This window comes from Citrus clementina, unplaced genomic scaffold (assembly GCF_000493195.1).
Source record: "Citrus clementina cultivar Clemenules unplaced genomic scaffold, Citrus_clementina_v1.0 scaffold_7, whole genome shotgun sequence".
Lineage (NCBI taxonomy): Eukaryota > Viridiplantae > Streptophyta > Magnoliopsida > Sapindales > Rutaceae > Citrus > Citrus x clementina.
This window is the reverse complement of record NW_006262075.1, coordinates 8,419,291-8,438,634: the sequence shown is the minus strand read 5'-3', so window position 1 is coordinate 8,438,634 and position 19,344 is coordinate 8,419,291. Positions and strand designations below refer to the sequence as shown.

At 33.8% G+C, this 19,344-nt stretch overlaps 1 protein-coding gene across 2 annotated transcripts; it reads left to right on the top strand.

The window, feature by feature from the left end:
- Window positions 1-5,635: 5,635 nt before the first annotated feature.
- On the top strand, window positions 5,636-13,310 carry LOC18035990 (probable protein phosphatase 2C 6). Of its 2 annotated transcripts, none has more exons than XM_006426817.2 (5): window positions 5,636-5,908; window positions 10,582-10,866; window positions 11,047-11,152; window positions 12,259-12,583; window positions 12,938-13,310. In XM_006426817.2, exons 2-5 carry the CDS (start codon window positions 10,615-10,617, stop codon window positions 12,954-12,956), a joined length of 702 nt encoding a protein of 233 aa, XP_006426880.2. In that variant the 5' UTR covers window positions 5,636-5,908; window positions 10,582-10,614; the 3' UTR covers window positions 12,957-13,310. The 2 variants fall into 2 exon arrangements, with proteins under 2 accessions (XP_006426880.2, XP_024036776.1); XM_024181008.1 differs by lacking the exon at window positions 5,636-5,908 and adding an exon at window positions 10,323-10,349.
- The last annotated feature ends 6,034 nt before the right edge of the window (window positions 13,311-19,344 follow it).

Sequence of the window (19,344 nt, the reverse complement as noted above, 5' to 3'; positions counted from 1 at the left end):
TTTGGATTTTCGAAAATTTGCCCACCACAACCTTTAGAAAGACTTAGATAAATTTATTGAATAATGGTGGTTTTTACTTTTTAGACCTTTCGAATAACTACTAGTTGTCAGATTTTATTGGAGTTATTTTCGGTACCTTTCAAACAAAGACTTGGTGATTGAGCTTTAAAGCTTCGGCCGCCACAACTCACGGTCGTTGAATAATGGCAAGTTCACCAACATTCTGAACATGATTATGGTGGCAATGTCTCTCTATTTCGCTTCTGTTAAACTACTGATTTGTGGCGATGGGTAAAAAATTTACAATACTATAATTAACGATCAAAATTCTGATTAAAAACTTGTGAATAGTATCTTATAGTGGCCGTTGTTTTTTTAATAAATTAAAAATATGGTTAATTTAGTATAATAAAATATTAAGATCTCGCCTCACATTGAATTGCATATTAACGCGATATATACATTACAATCTGTTCGGATACATTTAATTTTATATACTCAAATGCGGACACCCACGATAAATTGAACCCTCATCTTCATGCAAAAAAAATTGATGAATTGAACATCCTCTATGTTGGTTGACATTTTGTTAAATTTAATTCTTCTTTTGGTTACTTTTTCACCAAATCTGAAGATGAAAACAACAGTCATACCTATTCCTGGCTAATGTAATTAATTGCATTTATTTTCAGGGTAAAGAAAAGAGAAAATGATCCTCTTCTTATATGATCTTTTCTAAACTTTTTAAGATCTTCTATCATGTGTATTTTAGTGGTAGTAACTTCTCTTATTTTTTATTTATTAACTACCAATCAGTAATTAAATTATTTACTGAGGACATGATCAGATCAGGAGAGAATCTAAATCCAACGAAAAAATAAAAAAATAGATTTTGAAGTCATAAAAAGAGATAAGTTTGGTCTTTCACTGGATTTTGAGTTGTCAAAGAGGGGTATTAGCATGTAAGCCATTTGTTTTTAGAAACAAAGACAAGTGCATAACAAAACAAAATTGCTCTCATTTCTTTTGCCAAATGTTAGAAGGAAAAAAAAAATTCAATCCAAGTAAATTCACCAAAATCTTCCTACATGTCTAGTAAGAGAAATTTTAAAATACATTAAAGGTATTATGTCAGTCATATATACAATCAAATGATATTATTGTTGGGGAAAAATCCGATTTTAAATTTTTTTTATAAAACCTTTTGAAGATCGCTCTCATATAATATTAAGAATTCGTATGTTAGAAATCGTACTTTGAAAATCCGAGTTGGCTTTTTCTGCTGAAGTGTTTTAGGCTCCTAGATCACGATCCGCCACCACCACTCCTGTTAGATCACGATCCGTCACCACCACGCTTGTTAGATCACGAACAGTCTCCAATGATCTTCCAGGTTATGACTCAGGTTCGATCTGCACTTGACGTGTGGGCGCCTTTATCACTACCAAAGCAACTAGCACGAGAAAATTTTTCTCTCAATAATAGAGAGAAAAATCTTTTTCTCTGATCTGTATAAAGTGGCTTCTCATTTTTTTTTTATAGAGAAAATAAGCCTTATATATCTCCCTTTAGTGAAAACCCTAGGCTCCAAATAATGCCCTAATAAAACTCACGTTATTTTCTTTTTCAATAGGGACCCACCTTGTAAAATAACATAAGGCCCCTTATACAAAAACTAATTAAATGGAGCCTCCCATTAAATGATATATTTAGGCTTTTGACCCAAATAGCTAGTTATCTTCCTTATTAGTCCAGTAGTGGTGCAGTCAATTAAATGAGCTAACCCGGGGATCATTTGGGAACATACAATAGTGGCTACAATAATTAGGCCTGTAATTAAACTAGCCCAATTATTTAATTCTAAATCTACTCCACTAAAAGATTGGAACTGACTTCCATAATTGTATGCTCGAATAATAATTCGTCCCAAGCCACATTGATTTCTTTACTGCACAATCCTTTGTACCACATCGTTAATTAAATTGATATCTCAACTGTCCAATCAATTTAATAACATATTATTCCTTGATCCTTACTGGTTTTCTCTAATGATCATTTTCAACATACTAAATATGTTGACACACTCTGGCCAGAGAATTCTATGATCAAGTGCCGAAAACCCATCAAGAGATGTGTTGTACAAATTCTATATTGTTAATCCATAACTCCAATACTCATAATTGCTCCCACCAAGATACCGGGTAATCTTGACCACAAGGATGTGTCGTGCCCATTAGTAACTCAAATGGAATAACAATTACAATCATGAAATCATAATTAACTCAAGATTAAGATTACAGTAAAATCAACGCCTATGAGATTTAATAAGTCTGACAGTTATTACAAAGTTAATTAAATCTCATATGTGATCCTGTTCAATGTAGTCGTACTACATCAATAAATTCATACATGATTAAGACAAATCATTCAATGAATTTATTACAGTCTATACCTAAATAAAGTGCTCAACTTTATTTATCAACTGCGAACTAAATTTATTTAATCATAAGATAACTTGTATTTATGTCTTTTGTGAATCCACATGGTGATCACATAAATACATATAATATGATTAAATGGACTTTAATACAAGTATTAATGCAATTAAGATATTTGAATAAAATACCTCATTTATTTTATTAATCAGAAAAATAGTTTATTACAATTAAATAAACACATATGCTTTTAAAGAGCATATTTTCCCAACAATTATGACATATGTACATTTATTTTAAAAAATTATCATACAAGTAATAATTATATTAAATTTCATTGAACTTTAATTGATTGCAATACGCATCATACATTATCTCTTCTTTCTCCTCTTTTGCCAACTTGGATAAACAAAATCTCATAAAATCCAAAATATCAAAACTACTTACTCATTTAGAAGAAATCTTTAGGATGACAAATCGATGTTGGCAACAGTTTCTTGTTTTCTTCCAAACTCTTTCCTCAAATGGCATAAGACATTTGATAGTTTATAATAATCTGAATTTAATATATTTCAATTTAGTAATTCTGTAAAATCTCACCCTGTTGTTTCCTGACTCGTCCCACTAAGAATCGATTATTTTTTGCAAAGGTGGCATTTAACAGAGTTGAGTTGAACGAATGATAGTTCCTATCCTGACCAGCCAAGCCCATGATACCACCAATTCAAAAACGCCACTGGCAAAAACTGACCAAATGACCAAAAAGGAAAAAAAAAAAAGACTAATTGGACTGTCACCTTAAAGGTCTCACCCTCGCAGTGACTTTAACCCATGGTCATGCAACGTAGAGTTCGATATTTGAGCTCGTGCCATATGTATATTTCATTCTTGGTTCCACGCGTTGATGGAAAAATGCAAATCCCTTCTATATACGATTTTGATTCGCAATTTCAACTTCACTCTCTACATTTTATCTCTCTCACTCTCTCTATAGCTAGCTAATTAAGCTTTTGTCTTCAACCTCTTCAATGGCAACGACTCTCAGCACTCTCAACCAACAGGAACCCCTCCCCCCAACCACCACCATTGAGACCACCCCTAAAGCCATGGATATCGATGCCAAGACTGAAAACGCAGACAACACCGGAAGCAATTCCGCCACTATCGATGGGGCATCTGATTTTAATGATGACAAACATGTGAAGGACAATGGGAATACCGCGATCGAGGCGGTGAAAGAAAGTGACAAAGGGGCTGTGATGATGAGGTGTGTGGGGAGGACTAACAGGCTTGTGACATGGGGGGCATCTTCTTGGCAGGGAAGGAGACAAACAATGGAGGACAATGTTCGGATTTTCCCGGGTTTGTTGCATCTTACCTGCAACGAATTCGGCGGGTGCACGGCTCCGGAGTGTAAGTTTGCTGCCGTGAAGTCGCCGGTGCATTACTTCGGTTTGTTCGATGGGCATGGAGGTAATCAGGTGAGTTAGTAATATTCAATGCGTAATATATATATCATAGACGTTATAGTTCATAATAATTTTATGATATTTTGTTGTGCACGCATGCATGCAACTAGATTGATGTTTGAATGTGATTATTATGATCATTGCCTTTAATCTGGAATTTTTTTTTTTAATCATTGTTATTGATTTTACTTGTTTGTTCTAGGCTCTAAGCCATACATTATCATATATGATATATGCATGAGCTTCTCGAGCAAAAAACCCAGAGAAAGTCATACAAATGAGAACTATTTTGTGATTATCGAGTAATTAAACTCGATTAATTATTCTATTTCAATGCGTGTATTTTATTATATATATATATATATATATATATATATATATATTTTAAATTAAGAAAACTGCTGATTGTGATCAAATTATATATATATAGATTTTTTCTGCCAAAAATATTTTAACAAAATAAATAAACCCAAGCACAGTGCGCTGTAGGTGTCTCAATGATAGTTGTTCTCACGCCTTAAACGTGGCATCTGCACCGACCTGTCAGTTAATATTGGTGACAGATCAACATTTGTCTTCCATGTGTACAAGTGTATGTGTGAGTGTGAGAGTGAATATAATCAGACGTCTTTCGTGGGATCCACCATTCCGTTGTTTTTGTTCGAAATTGGTTTCAGGGCCCCACAGCAGCCATGTCAAATGCCATTGCACCATTGCTCTGTGGGGCTCACATTCCACCGTGTTTTGGTCGTCGTTGACTTGTTGTCTTATGTAGGAGGAAGAGGTGATGTCATCATGTGAGCGCTTTCTTTTGACCGAGGTTCAAGAAAGTGACGTTGGGGTTTTTAAGACTGTGCCTAGACCGAGTCCAGTAGTGGGTAGCCGTTTTACTGTACACAAGCAAATGGACAGACAAATGCAAAACATTGGGCCCTAGAGGTCCATTTTGGGCTCAGTTTTTTGCATTATGGGTCAGCCTCAGCGGGCTGACGCATCAGCAAAATCTAAGAGAATTTATTAATTTAAGAAAAATAAAAGAAAGCCAACAATTTAACAAGTAGAGATGTTGAACAAAATGAAAAATCAAAACTCAATGAACTTAAAAATTCAAATAGTTCAAATCTGGCTTGTAAGTCAAACAAACAAAATCAAACTGAACTAGCTCAATTCAGTTCATAAATCATGGGTGAGAATCGGTTAAGTTTCATTTGATATTCTTTAAAAATTATGTCCAACCGATGCTTGTCAATAGCAATAGGGGATGGACACGAACAGGATATTGGATTGGCACTCCATCCAATCCAAACTGTTTAAAAACTAAGCTCATTCTAACTTAAAAATTATGAGTTAAGCTTATTCCAAAAAAAAAAAAAAAAAACTTATTTCCTTTCCTTTAAAAAAATGTAATATCCCAAAATTAAAATAATAAAGAAAATGCATAATTAATTGTTACATCTCAAAATAAGAGACAAACAATTAATTGATCTAGCAAACTTTAAATCCAACACACTATCTTCAAAGTCTCAAATTAATTGACAAATAAAATGCAACACTAGCATAAAATTTAATATTCTTTTTTCTTGTTTACGATTTCATATCTTTAAAATTTAAATATTTGTATTTTTTTATACTGATAAAATATTTGAAAAAATATATAACATATTATTTTACCTCAAAGGGGCGGGTTAACGGGCTAAGTTAACATAATCCAATTGGATTTCTATAGCACTTTTCTCCAACCGACACAAATGGAGCCGCTGGTTGGCCGGGTTGACCGGTTTTTTAATCCACCCGCCACCTCCCTTCTATTCGGGTTTTTTCGATAACCGGAATCGCATTACCCAAAACTCGACACAAACGTCCAATAAACAAATCCTAAAATCCCGTTTGGTTTCTTAGAAAATAAGGGAAAGCAAAGCAGCCGACCACACTGAAAAAAATGGTGAAACAGAAATCAAAGTTACGTCCTTTTCAAGAAAATGAAAAGCCCCAGAGACCAAAAAGGTACTTTTGGTCTTGCACATGGATTGAAACGATTACACATTTAGAATTAGAAATTCATTTGTAAGCACTTACTCTCTTGACGGTAGTTTTGTGAAATGCAGCTCAAATAGGATGAAAATATCTGTTTTTGGTTTAGATATTTTTATGTTACTAGTAAAGTTTATTTTTTGCCTATTATTTATTCATTATTTGTTCACTTTATTATGCCTTCTTGCCCATGTTTAATTTTTATTTGTTTAATTGTTGATTGAGATTTGTTATTGCTTTTGTTTTAGTGATAGTAATTAGTAACACCAGCTTATCATTTGTATATTCTTATTGCCTTTATTTAGTTTACGATGTCTAGTTTTCCCTCATTGGATCAAGTTATTTAATATATCAGACGCACACGCATACACACAGAGGCTATACTTGCATCATGTTGATACAAGTATAGTTTGTTTCGAAGGAAAATTTTGACACAAGGCTTTTATACAAGCCTATAATTGGGGTATGAAAGGACTATCTTTTGTACGCCAATATTTTTGTGTCCTTCCTTCACATTCATTGCTGTAATTTAAGCACTTAAGTCGTTGAAGGATGAAGATGGACCGCAACATTGGGATCAACCAGATGTCGTGGGAAGCCTTTGTTGGTGAATGTTCTATCGGTAGAGTAATGCTTCAGGCTGCCGGCAATGAGATCCTGGATGGGATGTTAAGGATGCATTAGCTGTTTGTAATAAATGAATCGGGAAGCCTATTGATAACTCACGTAGGCTATGCTATGCTTAGCTATTCAATGTATTTGTGCTTTTACTTTGTTATGTCAGAATATTCCACAAAATAAATAAGAATAGAAGCATATTTATTTATGCTTATATTCCTTCGAATAATTTTTTAATTAACTTTTTAATTGGAAAATGTATTTCATTTAGCAGTTCGTAGAGATAGCCTAATGTACTCCTGGAAATGGTAATCATGATAAGGTTTAGAACTATGTCTTACTGTAAGTTATTTGTGAAATAATCAGAAAGACGTAATATCTTTGACGATTTACAGCTTAGGTAATCCTTTGTTAAGTAAACTGTTGGGAGTGAGAGAAAATATCCTTTTCAAGCACGGAAGGGAGATGGGATGTCTTGCAACTTTGGACTATCAATACTCTTGACTTGGAATTTTAGGATATTGGTTGTAAGAAGAAAAGAAGTGTAATGACGAGGAAGATAGAATTATGAAAAGAAGAATAGGAAAGCCATTTGTAGGAAAAATGAAAAAGGAAGAGAAGCAAAAGAATTATTACAAGTAAGACATGAGGTTCAATCACAGTTGTGTCTTCTCTCTATTTTGGAGTAAGAGACTTGTATACTGAACTTGCTGAGTAAGTGCTTTTAATTTTCATTTTTGTTCCTAGTGATTTTTTCAAGTTCTTCATGGAAGACCTGGCGAAGTGCACTAAATAGGGCAGTCTTTTTTCCATCTTAAATAGCTCCAAAAGTTTTCTTATATTCTTTTGATTCTCTTCAAAGATCAAGATTTGACAAGAAACGAAGTTTGAAATATAGGTGGCCTATGGTATTCTTTAATATTTCTTAATCTCTTAGACTTGGATTCAAAGCAAAGAAAACTCAAGCTTTGATATAAGGGGTAAGGGGTTTGATAAACTAGAAAAAGGTAGCTGGCGAAAACTTTCATGGGATTTTTAAGCTATGCTTCAAACTTTGCTTGCTAGGGTATGAAAGTAAACACACATAATTGATGGAGTTGTACTGTATCTTTTAACCCACCGCATTTTGCAGAGGACCTTGTTTTGTCATCTTTAACAATAACCATCATTTCTTCTTAGGATAATGTTAGAAAGTAATGAAGAGGGTGGTTGAATTATAAATAACTTGCAAGGTGTGAGTTTTAAATTCTCTTGGTGGTACTAACCTTATAAAGAGTGGAAGATTTAAATTCTCTTGCTAGAATCTTCAGTTTCAAATCCTATAAATGAGGCTAGAGGATTCTTGGGTATTAGAAGAGGAAGAAAGTAAAAGCGCCATATGGTGGACAAAGAAGAAGAGCTAGCATGGTGAAAATTATGAACTGGGGTTCGATGGATAAAACAGAAAAGGTTACTTTGGAGTCCTTGCCAAATCTAAGTTGAAAGTTGATTTCGTCAAAGGATATTACCTATGATTGAAAAAAAAAAAAAATTAACTTTAGAAACTTTAGAAGAACTGAATTTACAAGAGCATAATCTACGTATGAGAGTGTCCAGTAAAAGCAAAAGTGTTAAAGGCTAGAAGCATCATTGAAATCTCATTTGAGATTATTCTTTGGCAGGATCGACATTAATTCTTAGGATACTACCCCCTCAACATTATAAGCCTTGTGAGCTAGCTAAATCGCTTTAACCCATGATAAAGAGAAGAAACTAATGATGAGGGCAGGCCGAATGACAAGTTCTTTGTTTTCGACCGAAAGATATAAGCTTTAAATTCTCTTAGGGTCACTTATCTTCTAAAGATTGTAAGTTTTGGTGGTAATCAGTGGTTTCGAATCCTATACACATGCCAGTGAGGCTTGAGGATCTTTTGGTGTTAAAAATGGATGAACTGCATAATTTTAAGTTAAGAGTGTCATAAAAAAATTAAAACAAAATTGGAGTCCTTCCAGATCTAAGCTGGAAGGTGTATAAAGATGTTTATTTTGTTTAATTTGAGGAAAATATTGAAGTTTATTGACTTCCTGATGTAATATAAATGCTAAATGTTTTATTTATCTCCCATAAGGTGTTTGTGGGCTACACTTGGTGCTTATAAGTTGTACATTGATAAATTTCAGCTGTAGGCAAGTGTTCGAATATAAATAAGATTTTTAAAAATTTTCATTTAATCATGAGTAGAAACTTATGTCTTGTGAGCACCTACTGATAGCAAAAGTGTAAAAGGGTAGGAGCATTACTGAACTCTCCTTCGAGATTCTTCTTTGAGGGGAGAAACATTAACTCTTGAGACATCCCTGCCGAGGTTGTGAGCCTTGTGAACTACTAAATTGCTTTATCCGACAATGAACAGAAGACTAATGAATGAACAACATTTGAATGCACCACTAATGAACGAACAACATTTGAATACATCCTTCTTCCATATTTGTAGAAATAGAATAGCTTTATCACATGTAATGGTTAGGATCCCCTTATCTGATCATAAACCTTAGAAACAAATAGAAATAATAGGGGTTTTATCCCTACCTACTTGATCTTGTAGCAATATGGCATGGACCGTTTATAGAGATGTATCCAAACTCCTCATGGTTAACTCTCAGCCTTTCAATCAAAAAACGACGTCGTTGAAAAATTGAAATTTTCCAATAGTTTCCATTTATAACTCAACAAAGGATCTGTTCCGTGTTCTAGTCACTTAGATTAGTAACATAGAGTACTTGTAAAGTTCTACGTAGACAAGAGGCAAAAAGAATTCTTGTTTTGGGATCCTTAATATCTCGCATTTATTAGTTATGAGTTTGGCAGTCAATGGCATATGTTCCATTTTGCTTGTGTATTTTCAAATTGATTTTTAACCAGAGATTTTTTAATAATTGGTATCTGAACAGGCTCAAACAAAGTTAAGCATGCAATTCTATGATTGCTAGTTTGAAAACATTTTCCTTGTTGAGATAATTGGATATCAAAAAGGAAAAAGAAATCCCAAATAAATGTCCCAGCTGAGTAAAGCCACTATTTATTGTTTGCTGCAAGTATGATAGGTAGGCTAGTCCTAGGTGTCCCATATCAGTCAAGTATGGGCTTGGTCTAGGATTTATAAACTCCTTACACTTTTAACTTGTATGCCAGGGTTCAAGGACGAGTTCCATTCAACAGATTTTTGGATATTAATTAATGAAAATATTTGAAGTTGACTTATTTATTGCGTCTTGCCTCTGTTTTGACCATTTTTGTTATTTGTGTGCGGACATGAAGCTCTTTGATAATATCTTTGAATGATTATAAAACCTACTAATATCTTCATTCCGCCATCAAATTATGTTAGTTGATGCTCATACCTTGAATTCTCTTAAGAATTCTCCCATTCCTTATTTAATTTATTTCACCATTTGATTCAATATTGGTTTACGTTATATATAGTAGATCATCTATGATTGTTTTTCAACTAAAAACGTCATCAAAGGCAAAAAATGGATTCCTAATTGAATGTTTCCAGCTTTTATTATTTCTGATCAATCAGAACCTCGTGAAGAAAAAATTAATTACTACATTATAGCTTTTAATGTTTCCTTTTGATTCCCGATATTGTGTTTATGATTATATATTTTCATTAAATATCTAATCCTGTGTTTTTAATGCAAATTTTAGCACCACAAAGATGTTTTTTATATTATTGAGGAAAATACGAGTGCTCGTATGGAGAAGTAGTGCATCTAGGGGTAATTCATGGTGAACTTGGGTCTTGGAGCATGTAAGAACCGCTGTCAATATTGGATTTTATGAGTATTGTGTTGTCAGCATGTGTTGCTTGCCGATAGGCAGTTGTCAATAAGGAGGGGCAACAAAGCTTATATCGAATTCTGATTATTTAAATAGAAACAATTTTTTAAGGGGGGAAAAAAAAAGGTTTAGTAGTGAGGAATAAATGCAGGTGCACAGGTGTTTATGTGGACTGTTCTCATTTTTTGGATGGTAATTTGCAGGTAAGTAAATATTGTGCAAATGAGCTCCATTTAATGGTAGCGGAAGAATGGGGGAGAGAAGCTGGTAATGATGGATGGCATAGGAGGTGGGAGGCTGCACTGTGCAGGTCTTATGAGAGGGCAGATGATGTTTTCAAGGACAATTCATTAGCACCCTACTCAGTTGGAACAACAGCTTTGGTTGCAATTCTGTCACCCTGCCAGATCATTGCTTCCAACTGCGGTGACTCCAGAGTTGTTCTTTCTCGCGGGAAGCAAGCAATCCCCTTAACAGTTGATCACAAGGTTTTTAACTAATTCTGATTTTATATCTCCTCTTTTCCCTAGATTAATTTAAAATTGACTGATATTATTTTCATGCCGTGCTATATGCCATTAACAATTACCATTTGACATTGTTGATTACTCAGATCTGAGCATTGCATAGTATTTTTACCTTCGGAATGACTTGTTGCCTCTGTGCAGCTTGATAGAGAAGATGAAGTAGCAAGAATTACCAATGGAGGTGGGCAGATTATCAACTGGGGTGGTTTAAGGGTGGGGGGGATTCTTAATATGACAAGAGCAATAGGTTTTTCCTTTTCCTTGAACTTCAAATTTGCATGGTATGACCGATTGGTTTTTCTTAATTATTATTGTATTCTTTGCATTTGAATAAATTCTATAGCTCAACTGTATTCAGGTGAAACCTTTTATTTATTTTGTCAATGGTAGATCTTATCACGAAAATTTCAAAAAATTACAGCACAATTGAACAAATTCCTCTAAAGAGAGCACTCAGGTGAACCAAACTACAAGAATGCATGGAATGTAAGATAGTTGATAATGTCTGCATTGTCTTGCTAAAAATGTTGCTTTCTTGAGTTTCTGTTTAGATTTAGACCAGTGCCACTTTACCATTGGTGCCTTTAAGATCAGATCAACAATTTAAACATGTTGGTTCTTAAAGAAGCAAGGAAATATGGAATATTCTGTCTACTGGGATGGTTTAATTTAGTTTAGTATTTTGAAATTATATACGTATTTTGGAGATCGACTCATTCGTTTGTATTGCAGCTTTTTGGAGAAGGCATATACAACAAATGGCGTACAAAGTTTTTCTTTCTGGTTTTAATCTTCTCATTGTTTTAGTTATTTCTAATTATCTGCATAAATTCATAGAAAAGTGTGTTCTGCATAACTCTTTGAGGCATTTTATTTATATTCCAAATTTCCACTGATTTTTCAGTCTCTCTCATGGCTTATTTGGTGCAAATTCCCCTTTTCCTGTTTTGTTGACATCCACTTTTTTGGTTCACCATCTAATTGGTCTTCCACAGCAGGTCAAAGCACATTGAGCTTCGACATCACTTCAAAAGAGACTTAACACTAATAGCTTTGATATTGTCTCTCTATCTCTCTCGTTTTTGGTAGCCAAAGCCATATCTCTGATAGTGTAATTCTGACTTTTTTTTCCTCATGTCCTTATGTGCTTTTCATGACTTTCTAAGGGTCAAAGTAGTACTTTATTATATTTCGGTTCACTATCAGTGGAAGTAACTTTTGTTCTAATTGAAATCCAGGAGGTTGCACTATTTTAGTCTAATGGTTTTGTTTCCTTCTTTTTCTTTTGTTTGTTGCTTAATTCTTTTACGGACTTACTAATTTGCATACAATTTTTTTATGTCTGAGTTTCAGGTGATCACAATTTGAAACCATGGGTTATTGCAGAGCCTGAAGTAACTTTCATGACCAGGAGTGAAGATGATGAATTTCTGATTTTGGCAAGTGATGGGCTATGGGATGTTATGTCCAGTGATGATGCAGTAAAGTTGGCTCGCTATGAACTGAGAAGGCGACGTAGGCTGCCGGAAAAGGGTGATACTCCCTCCTCTCCAGCTTGTGGTGCTGCTGAAGAACTCGTTAAGATAGCTTATGATGCATTCAGTACCGACAACATCTCTGTTGTTATTGTTGACCTGAAAGCTCCTAGGATTAGGTCCCTGCAGAACACTGAAAAAAGGTCCTCTCTCCCCTCCTCACTTGCCCAGTACAAAAGAACTAATATGATTGTGCTAAAAATAACAAATTAGTGCAAGCGTAGGCAATAAATGGCTTTAGCGAGACGAGTTTTAGGCTCTATAAAAGCTGAAAATGAGTAAATACATGTACGTATCTTAGAGAAAAAAATTGCTTAATTAGCCTACATTAACTTATAATTTTGTTGTTTCTATTTTGAACATTCAAGATGATAAAAACTGATTTATTTTAAGTCCACATGACCTGGTCAAGATAATGAAGTTTTGCATGTAAATATAAATTTCATATATGCTATTAGTTCTTCACTTGGTTATGATTGAATTTTCTTTCCTAGCAGGGATGAAAAACAAATGTAGTCTGCCTCTACTTGCTTCAATCGCCAGGAAAAGAAGAGGATCCCTGTTGTTGAAGTCTAGTATCTGCTTGCCAGTAAAGACAGGATGTTTTTATACCAAAGTGGTATAACACCTTAAACAAAGCTCGCACATTTTCTGACAGTAAAAACTTTAAATGACAACTATACACCCGGAAAACGTATTAAATAAATGACAGTAATGGGCTGTCTTCCTTGCTGGACATATATATTTTGCATTCTATGGATTGTACAGTTGGATAGTTTTTACCTTTGTATTTAGATACATATTTAAACATGCCAGTGCAGTTTTATAGCTACTAGATACTTTCTTAATTCTTATGCTTGTTTTAGTTAGCCTCCACTTTGATTATATGATCCGCTTCAACAATCTGAAGGATGGAGAATGTTGCCTATCGATTTGGACTATTAAATTGTCTTTAGATGCTTGAAGTCTTGAACCGACTGTTACTGCTGATTTTGACTCGGAAGCTTTTCCACTTGCCATAAATCATGCACAAGAAATGAATGAAAAGAAATATAGGAAAGGGAGTATCATTTCTGAGATAGATTTAGCTACCTCCGGCTTATGAATTATTAGGGTATATCCACAACACAGAGCTGTCTGGAACAATGCTCGTTACAGTCTGTACCTCAAATTTTCCGTTCATCTCCAGGTTTTCTGTTGATTAGGGGATCAATAACGGAAAAGTTGGGAGGTGTTATACTAAACAATGCGATATTCTAGTCCTAGGAAAAATCAATCAAGTTGTGGATCTCTGGTTGATGTCAAAACTGGAGGCGACCTTTAGCTCCTCGAGATGAAAAAAGGAGCATCGTAGATCTGCAAGCTATTGTCAATATTTTGAATTGTAGGCGTGATATTTCATGAGATCATACAAGTTAAATCCTCTTCCTTTAATTCATTTAAAATTAATCCACCCCATTATGCAAAAAGGCTTGAAATTTTGAATTGCAAGATTCTCAGGTTAATTAGTATCCATACCCCTTTAAGATTCTCAGGTTAATTAGTATCCATCTCCCTTTAACTCTGCATCCTAACACAAGCCAGGGGATTAGAAGTTTTGCTCATCGTAGGTAAAGAAATTGATTACATAGATATCCAAAATTAAACAGTTAACATGTTCATATATTTTCCTGCATCTTGGCCAAATTACGTAATAATCTCAGCCTCGTGCATTTTGAGTTCATGTTTGCTTGAACTTTGATTCTTCTTTAATTTTTTTTATTGATATAATATACTTAGCTGCGTGTACTTAATTAATTGCATTATTTAATTTTATGCATGTCTCCTAAAATACAGACACCTTAATGCTTTTCTTTGATCATATGGGTCCATAATTAATATTCTGTGCATGCATGTTGCTATATATGTAGTTGTCTAAGAATTACTACTTTTTGTTGCAGCTGCTCTATGATCACAAAATTTGTCGGCTCTACATTCACTCGACGGGGTTCTTGCTTTTTCAGGATTTGCTATAAAGATCTCTCATTCAGTTCATTTCCATAAATTGATGATGATGAGCTGAACTTCAAAAGCTAAATAATGATGGGATGATGATGAGCAGAATTGATGCTGCAGCCTGCAAGGAGAGGAATATAATATCTATGTAAAAAGGATATTTAGAAAGCAACCGTAAGAGGCTAAAGTTCATTCTCTGTGCGATTGCATCAATGCCCACAAGTTTAGTTTATTCGCATAAGCACATTATTGATGGAAGATGTTTTTATCCCCCATTTTTTTTTCAAAAAGTTCCAGCACCAGCAGCTCGTCACTAGTTTACTTCCATTTAAGCCAAATTTATAGAATGGGAAACAATTAACAACCCTTATGCTATCCAAAGAAGACAACCCTTACTCCTTTCTTGCCATTGAATCTACTAAGACAAGCTTTCATTTTTTGCTAGAGCCAAATGATGCAACGTTGATTTTTTTGGCTTTTGTTAAATATTGTGTGAACATTATTCCATATAGGTATTTCGCGTAGAATTGCAAAGTTGGGTTACAACCTACAGATATTTATAATCTAAAATCTACTAAAAATTTTGAATTTTATCTATTTTTTAGTTTAGCCTTGAGGTCTACCGAGTATGGATAAGAAATCTATACACAATAAAATATGAGAATCTTTATCTTAATATTGGGAGATATCTACCGCTACTTACTAACCGTAGAGAGGGAATTAAGTTGAGTCTCTAAGTGGGAATCTTTATCCTAATATTGAGAGATATCTCCCGGTACCTACTATGGAGAAAGAATTAAGTTGAGTCTCCAAATGAAGAATTGAAGTTACCATTTGGCCAAATACCTCAAGTGGCTAGAGTTGTCTAGGTTTTTACTGAATTGGTTATTTCTTTCAAGAAAAGCATATGATACCTCATTTAAATTCCAACTCCTCGTGTGTCCATTCCAGTATCACACATGTTCAAATGAGATACATATTGAAGTTTGGATGTTATATCTAGAAATGGAACAGCCCAAAAACTGGCATGTCATCTCGGATTTGCTGATGCAAATTATGCTGTCATTTGATGGAAATAAAATCATTGGAAGCTGCTGCAAGCTCAAAAGTACCAGCAGCTGATCATATCGAACAGCATTTTACGATCCTTGCATAGAAGAAAGTGGTAGGAAAAAAGAATCACAATCTATACTGCAGATGAACACAAAATCATATATATGCTGATCCCATGCACTCCACCTACACTCACACATACACACTTTGATCAGCTTTATTTTTTAAACTCTTTTAGCACAGAGGCTGAGGAGCAGATGTCACCACGCTTTTAATTTGCTTTAAGCACTGCGAAAAGAAACAATCTCGGTTTTAATTTGCTCACTTGTGTTGTGTTGTCACAGAGGAGAATAATAAAGAGAGAATCTCTTCACAAACACTTCTTTCCTTTTAAACATTTTGCTAAAATTGGCAGGCAAAGACATGAAAAGGACCAATGCTTGGAAGAGTAAAGTTCTTGTGTCAATCATTGTTGCGCACAGTGATTTTATCATTTTATTTCCCTTTTTTGGGTCAGCAGACATGATTCTTTTCTCTTTTCTTGTTGCTGATTTCTGTTTATTAATATTCTCAGCCCACCATTAACTGCTATATATCTTTCCTTAGCACTCAAACAAGCATTTTTCCTAAATAAAGTCACGGCTTATATCGATCGTATCATTAAAATAATAATTTGCAACACTATGATCCATTAGAGCCTAATTATGTAAGCATGCATGAATGTAACCAAATTAGACAAGCTTTCAGGTGAAAAAGAAGAGAGAGAGAGAGTTGCGTTGGAGTATTATGATATCTTTTTTATTCAGAATTTAGAAAAAGATTGGGGTATTCTCAGTTTATAGTCTTTTATTGGACTATTAACTATGCATGTTTGTCAATTAATCATGTAAAAAGAAAATTAAACGTAGACAAAATCCATCAAAGTGGGAGCATACACTATGAACACTCAAAATATTTCCATGAATTTATTACATATTGGAGAAAAAGTGAGATTTAGATGATAACGTGTTTTGTGTGATCTAAATATGTATATAATATGTATTATATTCTTCGTTAGTGATGTATTTAGATGATTGAACTGCTGTTAAAAAGGCATTGCTTAAAATATTGTTATTATTATTATTATTATTATTATTATTATTATTTAGGAATCGAATCTCGCTCAGATAAGAACATATGACTATTAAATGATATATTTTAGTTTGACAATATTTATAAAAATGGTGAATAATAAAAGAGTAGTTGAATTGTATAAATGACAATTTTCGACTTCTTTATTCTCAGATTATTCTATAAATCTATATTATGTTTTATATATTTTAAAATTATTTCCTAATTTAGACCGAAATCTATTAGAATTTGAGTAACTAATAGTAGAAATATTTTAAAAAATATCTTTAAAATATGTTAACAAGTGATTTAAAAAAAAGTAATTAAAAAGCGTCAAAACAATCCAGATTCTTGTCTATATAAATTTAACAAAACATAAATAAAAAATCTACTTGACATGCCAATACAATTTGACACCTAATAAAAACACTTAAAAACTTAAAAGTGATTGATAACTTCTTTAATATTAATAAATCAAACACTACCATGTACATAGAAAATAATTACTAAAAATGCATCTGGTGAACAGAATAAAATGGTAAAATAAAAAAGAAAAAGCCATGACTTATATTATAATTTGATTAAGAGCACTATCAGGGGATTCTAGAAGACTAAAACTATTAATAATTTCATTTAGTATACAATGTCCTATGCTCATATCAATATAGTATATGCCCTAACAAAATCAAAAGTGTATGAATATGAAATTATACTCTATATTCACATCAATAATTTTTTTTTGTGGGTTAATTTTATATAAATTATTATTTTTCATATATTACCACATGTGCATTGCTACATAGGTCGACTGCTTTTTATTTTTATTTTTGATTATCGACAATTTTTAGGGGAATAATAAAAGAGATTATATAGAAGCAATCAAAAGTTTATATATCATAATGGCCAATTGTTTAAAAATCGATAATTTTTTTTCTTCTTTTAATAAAAGAGATTATATAAAAAAGCAAATCAAAAGTTTATAGACCATAACGGCTAAATGTTTAAAAATCAGTACTTTTTTCTTCTTTTAAAAAGGTAAAGAATGAGTAAAGTCTAATCCAATTTTTAAATTTTTAACTCTCCCCGAAATTTAAAATTGGGTGGCCAATTAAATAAAATTTAGTTGAAATTCAATTGAATAAACTCCAATTGTTACATGTTACTATTGAAAAAATAAACATCCTAAAATTGTATATACTTTAAGAAATTAGTGATTGAGATAGATAGAAAAAAATTGCTGTGATTGATTAGAGAGGTTGATTAGAAACTTAAACAAGTTATTAATTAAAACGTTGTGTCCGTACATATGATCTTTGAGTTCTGCTATTTGCCCCGGGTCAAACCCCGGGTCAAACCCCGAAAATTAAAACAAAACGACGTCGTTTCCTCTTTTATTTGAAACGCTGCCGTTTCACTTTAACAAAAGCTCTCCTCTTCGTTTTCCCCCCTTCGGTCTTCAATTTCGTTTTCCCCTCTTCGTTCTCCAATTTCATCTTCTCCTCTTCGTTTCACCAAGGAAATTTGCATTCATTTTCTGCCATTCATTTTGTCCTCTTCGTTTTCATCTTCCCCTCCTCTTCGTTTTCGTCTTCCCCTCTTCATTTTGTTGTCTTCATTTTTCCACCCAAATCTGGAAGTTTCTGGCATTCGCGCAGGCACGGTCACCGTCAACGTGGCAGCCATCACCCGCATCCGTCATTGAACTCACGAATCGTCACAGTTATCACAGTCTCAGGTAATGCTTCGATCTTTAGCTTTTCTAGGTTACGGTAAAATGGGGACAATTTTGAAAGCTATCAATTTCCGTTTTATTAAGGAAATAACTGTGTTTGTGCTGAATTGGTCTGGAATTTGTGCTTGAGTTGGTCTGCAATTTGTGTGCTCGAATTGGTCTGCAATTTGTGTGCTTGAATTGGTCTGCATTTGTGCTGAATTGGCCTGTAATTTGTGCTTGAGTTGGTCTGCAATTTGTGCTTGAAGTGGTATGGAATTTGTGATGAATTGGTCTGCAATTTGTGCTTGAATTGGTGAGGAATTTGTGCTTGAGTTGGTTTGGAAATTGTGCTGAATTGGTCTGGAAATTGTGCTGATTTGGTCTTGAAATTGTGCTGATTTGGTTTGGAATTTATACTGATTTGGTCTGGAATTTATGCTGATTTAGTCTGCAATTTAAGCTTGAATTGGTCTAGAATTTGTTAATGTTACGAAATTATAACGTGGGGATTTAATTTGTTTTGCTTGGATTTGGCATGTGCAATTTCAAATATGGATCAAACTAGCAACTTCCAGATTGAGTTCTGCAAGCGAGGTTAAGAGAAGAGCTATATCAGGAGCTTGGCAGTAAGCTTGGCCCTAACAAATCAAGGTGATAAATCTTACCTTTTTTTTTTTTAATAGCATGTGTTTGTTTGGAATTAAAAATCTGGAAATCTGGAAGTTGAATGTGGAAGTTGGAAATGTGGAAGTTGAATCTGAAAGTTGGAAATCTGGAAGTGTGTGTTTGTCTCTGTGTGTGTGTTTGTGTATCTGTGTGTGTGTGTTTGTGGCTCCTGTGTGTGTGTCCACTCCCTTTTCTCTCACTATTTTTTTCAAATTCCCTTTTCATTTTTCTTACTTTTTTAACTATCCTCCTTCTTCTTTTCCCCACCCTACTCCAATTACTATTCCCATCAACTTTCTACATTTTCTCTTTGACGCCTCTCTCACACTATATCTACTTTTCTTCCTCACCCCCTTATCATCCCTC

What these genes read in the sequence shown, in the direction of transcription:
- LOC18035990 (XM_006426817.2), top strand. Translation starts at nt 10,615, where the DNA reads ATGGTAGCGGAAGAATGGGGGAGAGAAGCTGGTAATGATGGATGGCAT. An exon ending in CCTTAACAGTTGATCACAAG is followed by an intron (nt 10,867 to 11,046) that starts GTTTTTAACTAA and finishes GCCTCTGTGCAG; the next exon opens with CTTGATAGAGAAGATGAAGT. An exon ending in TAATATGACAAGAGCAATAG is followed by an intron (nt 11,153 to 12,258) that starts GTTTTTCCTTTT and finishes TCTGAGTTTCAG; the next exon opens with GTGATCACAATTTGAAACCA.